At 40.2% G+C, this 6,872-nt stretch overlaps 1 protein-coding gene across 4 annotated transcripts in view; it reads right to left on the bottom strand.

The window, feature by feature from the left end:
- Positions 1 to 1,332: 1,332 nt before the first annotated feature.
- Positions 1,333 to 6,872, bottom strand: part of ARHGAP18 (Rho GTPase activating protein 18) — a 92,277-nt gene continuing 86,737 nt past the window's right edge. For all 4 annotated transcript variants that reach the window (XM_048048092.2, XM_048048090.2, XM_048048091.2 and 1 more), the window contains 2 exons: positions 6,361 to 6,422; positions 1,333 to 3,674 (listed from right to left, as the gene is read on the bottom strand). In XM_048048092.2, coding sequence (XP_047904049.2) covers positions 3,583 to 3,674; positions 6,361 to 6,422 — 154 coding nt within the window. In that variant the 3' untranslated portion in view covers positions 1,333 to 3,582. The remainder of the gene's footprint in view (positions 3,675 to 6,360; positions 6,423 to 6,872) is intronic.

Here is a 6,872-nt window from a genome sequence, read left to right as displayed (position 1 = left end):
GAAGCCTCCTAAGACAGAAGGCAAGGCAGGTGAGGGCTTTCACGAGCACGGCCGACGCTAACTGCCTCTGGGCTCCTTCCACGGTCAGAGCACGCGCACGTCCTCTCTCCCGCCTCTGTTCCAGTGCTTAAATAAAGGTTGAATTTATGCTGTCATCCTTCCTTCGATCAAAGGACTTGTCCTGCCTCTGTCTTCCTTCCAGTTGCCTCGTTTTATGAAGCTTGTAGAAACTTAATTATTTTTGAGACATTCCCTCCCCCCCCCAACTCTCTTTGCCAAAAATGATTGAAGTCTGCCAGCAGATTCAAAAGTAATTAGGGGAAAACACACACAGGCAGCAAGATTACCCCAGACACCTTTCCTTTGGAAACCAGGCTAAAACGCACAGTATTGTATTTATTAAAACAGTCCCCTGAAGTCAGATTCGTGATTGCTGAAGTCCCATTATTGGCGATACAGCAGATTTTTAAGACAGTTTTTGGAGGATTATATTCGGTTTCTACAAATCAGATTGATTTTGCCCCTTCTGGCTGCAGGCAAGCCATTTATGAACAGTTTTCCCATCTGCTAAATGGAGATGAGAAGTACTTACCTGTCTCAGATGCAGTCTGTGTGCAAACACAAATAATGGTTTGAAGATCTTATAAGCACTGCTCTACATAAAAAACAATTATTGTAAACATTGCTATAAAATTAGTGCAATACGCATTTCATTCTTTTTGCGTGGCTGCAACCTTTCAGAAATAGAAGTACAACAGAGATCTAATCCTTAGATATATTTAGGTGCATTAGAGGAAATCACTCAGCAAATCTCTCACCAAGTTAGCTTTCTGCTGCAATTTAACTCTTAAATGCTTACTAAATGTGTATGTTTTATTGAAGGCTTTCCAGAAACACCGGGCAGATGGCATCGGAGGAGACCACCGAGACCCCTGCTCCGGCAGGGCCGCCCCGAGCAGGGCACCCAGGTGGCTTCCAGGGTCTCGGAGGAGGGGAGCCCAGAGGCCACGGAGGTGGCAGGCAGCTGGGGGCCGGTGGCTCTTAATTCTTGGGTGCTGAAGGGTAGAGAGACGGAGGTTTCAGTGGGCTCCCAGCAGGCAGCTGGTCCCTTGCCTTGCAAGGCGTTACCTCAGGGTGCTGGGCAGCCTGCACGGCCTGCTGCAGCCTTCACCCCAGGGCTGCGAGGCTGCTGTTAACATACCGAGCAGCGTCCCTCTTCACACACAAAACTACAGAACTACACCTGCAAAGATGTAAACTGTGAAATTAAAAAGTAACCGCCGCTTGGTGTCGTTTGTGTTTTGCATGCTAACATAATAAATGAGAAGAGAATTCAGAAGAAAAAAAAAACATATTTAATTATAAAAGAGCTTTTTAAATTAAAAAAAGATAATGGCACTAAACCAGAAACAAAGTTATTTAAAAGATCATAGCCAGAGGGCGGTTGTAATTTTACGCTGAAACTGTACAGCTGTTCTATCCTCTGCACTTTGCTCCTGCTTAAAATAACATCTAGCACTGCAGTAGCAAGCAATCTTTTACAGAACTATAAAGAACACACATCATTTTTGTATTACATGACAAAACATCCTCTATTTATTACATTAGATTCATAAATATTTACCTAAGTATTTCACCATTTCTCTGTCCCTTACGTTTAAAGAACAGCGAGTGTATTTTGTTCTATTGACAAAACGATTTGTCTCATGGGGTTTGCCCATAATGGCACAGTGCAACAGCACGTAGGGGTACCCGCCGAGATGGAGCAGCGGGGGCAGTACAGCCACATTAGAACAATTTCCGATTTCATTCATCCTGCATTTGAGATTCCTTCCCTACGTGCTCTCCCTATCAAGACAGCCGTCAAAAAACAATAAATACTTACACCCCCCAAATTGTTCGTACGCTGTGGATAACTAATCAGTAGGTGCCTAATTTTTTTTATGACCTTTCAGAGTTTTCTTTCACTGCTTGTACAGAAAATGGAGAGTTCCAGTGGTTACTTTGGGAACAACACAGGGCCCACATCCAAAGCTCAGCAGAAAGGCCCTTGATTCCTTTAATCAGCTTTGATCAAGTCAAAAAAAAAAAAATCTAATCCAGTCCTTGATTGTATGTAGAATATTCCCTAAGAGGTCAATATAATCGTGTGTGCATTGAAAGAAAATACTTAGTTCCTAAGCTATAATTTCACAGTAGTTATTTCAGGTAGTCTGCACACAGGTATGAGCACTTAAGCACTGGTGAGCTAGTTTTCAAATAAATTGTAAAGCGGTACACAGGTTAGTGAGCCCAAAGCATTGCTGTGGGACCTGGGCTCTGAAGCTACAGTCCACAGCTCTTCATGCTGCAGTAAGCCATGTCAGCCTATAATTCATTATCAGCAAATTCCACAGGAAGCTTTCAGTCCTTCCCTTGCAAAGAGAAGGATTTGCAATAGTTCATTGTTGGACTATTAATTTTTAAGTGGTTTAGACAGTATCAGTCAAGGAAATCAGGACTTGATTTCTAGCCTCATCTACGATAGCCCAGATGGTAGATAACATCCAAAAAGCCTATGTAAACTCCATGGTAGACCTTTACACAGATTTTGAGTGAAAGGTTTGGTGGTTTGCTAGCTATGAAACTGAGGCTACAGTTTCTCTCCACAGCTATTTTATTCATTTTATTAATCCTGAAAGTTTTTATTGTGCTAGTAATTGGCAGGTTTTGGCAGTTCACAAAATGCTCTGCATTCTATCAGATGTCCTAAAAACCTGGAACCAGTTTATGCAACATGTCTGCATATCACTGCTGAAAAACCTAGAGGTCTTTCTAGTAGATGACAATATTCCAGAAAGGACACTGCCAAGAGTGGTGAGCTTCAAAATTACTCACCTTGTCATATGGTCCTATTAAAAAAATAGTATCAAGAATACAATCAACCAGAATAAGAATAAAAAATATTTAAAATCTCTAGCAAAAAAAAGCTGCATAGAAAGCATTTTCACAGTTGTTGTTTGTTGTGTTTTTTTCTAAAGTTTTTTTTTTTTTCACCTAGAAAGTGAAAAAAATACGATTTCCAAAGACAAAGTATATTGCATTGCAGGTTTTTCCTGTGAATTTCACACTTACTTGGGAAACAGTTTTAAATATTTTTAATACTGTACCATTCAGAAGTGCTGATCAGGATTTGGTTCTCCAGTGTAATAACACTGCAAAAACCTACATGAACACACACTTCTACACAGATTGTAGATCTCTAATATAAAGAGGTTAAGCATCTGTTTGAAAAATAAATTCTTCTGAAACAAAGCCTACCAGATGGGAGTATCATCAAGGTAGATTAGTGCCATTAAAATATTTAACTGACTTATTCTCATAACAAACGAGTGGGAAAACTGTGTTATCTCTGATATTTTTCTGTAAGTAAAAGTGAGAATTTACTGGTAATCACTGTTGGGTTTCCACCACCTTTTTTTTTCACAAGATAGGTTTCTATTAATACATATAATACAGTTGAATGTTGAAAGGATAAACTATCCCTTTAAAACATTCAGCATTAAAAGTCCACAGGTTGTTCTTCTGCCATTTGTCGTGAGCTTAACTCTGCTTAGATTTTATAACCCACTCAGCATTTGGGTTGAGCTGGTATAGGTCCTTCATGTAGGTATCATCATCAAGGCAACGTTCCCCTAGGAAAAAAAAAAAAAAAAAAAAAAAGAGATGTGTGGTTACACTGGTATCAACAACAACACCAGGAAATTATTTTCAAAGTTGAGGCTTTGATCCATTTAGTTTTTTAAGCTATCTCTGTGGTACTTAACAATGGATGACACAGCTAAAGCCTGGAAGTGCTCTTATCCTTCCCATGTCTAGGGGAAGTGGAGCAGAGATGTAGGGAGGGAGGGAGGGAAGGAGAGCAGGGGCTGTCATTGGGGAAGCTGTAGAAAATTCGACTTTGTGACACTGGGTCCAATTCTTCATGCAGACCAAGTGCATGGGAGCTCCCCTATGTGAAGGTTTTAAAAAAGGAAAGCAGGGTCCTGGTTCTCTTGTGGTTAATTCAAATTTGCATGGAAGCCCATTAAAATTTCAGATTATTCTCCCTTTCTGAAATAGAAAGTTTGAGCAAGGTTTGTCCTTGCTAAGAAGGCGTTACTCTCCATCCTGCTCCTCTTGGTTAGCAATTCTGGATAGCACTTGCAATGGTTACTATCAAAGGAGGAAAAGAGGTACAATGGTTTTGGTGCACTACAAGCAATTAATTTATGTCGAGTAGCTATGATGAAAATACCCTACGCTGATCCATCAAGATCTGCTTACTCCTCCCATTCCCCCCCAGGCAAAGCATCATCTCATGCATTTGCAGATGTGCATCACAGCTCCTCTCCTACTCCACCGTGCAAGCGATTGGGGTAAATGGCTCACAGCCTCTTTAATGTGCCAGCCAGACGTTTTTGAAATATGTTCTCCTAAAGCAGGAGGCAAGCAGAGGTGCTACACTGCAGCCAGGTCTGCCTGCCAGCTGTCTGGACTCCCTGCTCAGAGCAGGCAAGCCGGCAAGACTCCCTGCTTGAGTAGGCTCCCTCTGCTCCCTCTCCATCCCCTCTCAATGCCAGGTGGCAGCCTGTCCTCCCTCTGGCATTTTTATCCCAGCCTGTGTGCCATGTACCACCCATGCTCCTGGACCAGACTCCCAGTGGGAGCATAGGGACAGTGAGTTATCGTTTCTGTATCCAGTCCTGGTCACAAAGCAATAGCAGAAGTTCTGAGCAGTGCCTGGAAGCCCTACAGTGTACTGGGTACTCAAAAAAAAAAAAAAAGTCCAGAGACTTCATCAGCCCCATCTGTTAGGGGAAAGGAGGATGGTAGCACTGCTCATGTTGCAATTATGAGTGAAAGCACAGGAGTGTATTACGAGCCTGTCAAGTCTTCTCCCATTTCGGCTCCCTGTGCATAGGTCAGTCCCACTGGGCAGAAGGAAAGAAATGGAAGATCAGGGCAGCTGGTTTTACCTGTACAGCATGTAAAAATCAGGGAGTTTCTCTTATTTCAGCTGAGAATATTAATAAAGACTAGTATTTGTAAGATGCGATCAAAGTTAAAATTGTCTGTTAACAAGTCATTCAAACCAAGGAAGCATCTAAACTTTCTAACCTACTCCTTTAAAAAAAAAAAAAAATCTACAACTGGCCACATATTTGCTCCAAGAGAGACGGATAGTTTCCGTCACATGTTTAAAGTGATACTAGCTTGTTCCAGTTTCACAGGAGTTCTGTTGCAAAAACTTTTTCTAAAATTGTAACACCTCTATATAATAAAAAAGACAGTCTCCCTCCTTTAAAACAGTTGTACATCTGGGATCACAAGCTGCTTTAACAGGCATGGCAAATGTGTGTACATACTGGATATGCAAAAGAACAGATAATACGTTCATCTGGCATCCACATATCTTAGTAACTTATTTTTTGCCTTCAGACTTAGTAAAAACCCTAAAACATATCTTCCGTAGGGAAAGTAGGAAAGTGTTATTTTTAATTTACATTTCGAATTTTTCAGTTTAGAAAAATTGATTTAAAGTAGTGGATAGATAAAAGGGAAGAATGCTAAAAACAGCAATTATATACAGGATTTTAAATTGCAGAGTACAAAAGTACTGGGTATTCATGGAATTTTAAAGCTTCAAATAGTTTAAAAGGCCATGCTTCAAAAGGAAAAAGCAAATGTAAGATGTTCAATACAATACAGAAGTCCAGTACAGAAGTGTTTTCTAGTTTTTTGGTTTGTTTTCTCAATATATGAAAAATACTGTGATTGGGAACTGATTCCTAGTTTAAAAGTACTTTGCATTCATCAAAGAAAATTTTAGATCTGCATTCAAAATCATCCTTTGGACTTAACCTTGCTGATCTGCTATTTGCTTTAATCAATGGTTACAGAGAGCAGGATAGACTAACCGTCTTTCATCATTAGGTCACTTTTCTGTTTCAGTGGTTATTTCCCTGTAGGAACCTGCAAGCAAAACTCTAATGCAAAGCATGAAGGGCTGTAAGTTCATTTATTATGCCTCAATACAAAGAGATGAAGAAGATGAACTTCAAGCACCTTTCTATTCAACCTTTTTATGCTTCTTCATTGTACATATGTACCAGGAACACCTGTAACAGCAGCTGTCTTCCTCTAGGAGAGATAATAATGTACTACTAATATGATGATCATATCACCTTTTCTGCTTCCTTCTCCCCAAGGTTAACTTTCTGTCTCAGTGTCAGAGAGAATTAGGGACGTGAGTAAATGCAATCACTCAATGAAAGTGCATGGACAAAGCGCCAAGCAATCCTATTATAGCAAGAGAAGTTGTTCAGAAGCCATCCTTACCAATATTTCCTCCTATTTCATAAAGAAAGACCTCTTCTTTCTTGAGTGTTTGAACATTTCCACTGTCAGGAACAGAAAACACTGATTAACTATATTGCAAAAGAGCTTGTACACCAACCACTGAGACACGTCTCGGAGAAGTTATGCTAATTAAGATTAGCAGTGGACCAGTTGTAAACCCTTTGTGTTTATGCTCATTTACTGATACAGTAAGTGAACAAGAATATTCTTGCATGCCAGTGCAATTGAATAGTCCTGCAAGTGAGCAATAAACTACAGAAAAGGTATAACAAGATAGGCATGAAGAAACTGTGGATTTTCAAAAAGCATTCCATTGTTATTAGCAAGCAGCCTGATATTTACCCTCTAATTTTTCTTTCACTGCTGCTGCAAAAATAAGTACTCCCCTTACACACTTCACATTTCTGAAAAAGCCAAGTGGTTGGGTAGGGGAAACCACATTCTTGCTGTTTATAATTTTGCTGCAACTAAAGCAGTAAAAAAACAGAGAG

Source organism: Anser cygnoides, chromosome 3, assembly GCF_040182565.1.
Source record: "Anser cygnoides isolate HZ-2024a breed goose chromosome 3, Taihu_goose_T2T_genome, whole genome shotgun sequence".
Lineage (NCBI taxonomy): Eukaryota > Metazoa > Chordata > Aves > Anseriformes > Anatidae > Anser > Anser cygnoides.
The sequence above is the reverse complement of the archived record's forward strand: the minus strand, read 5'-3'. Positions and strand labels throughout refer to the sequence as shown.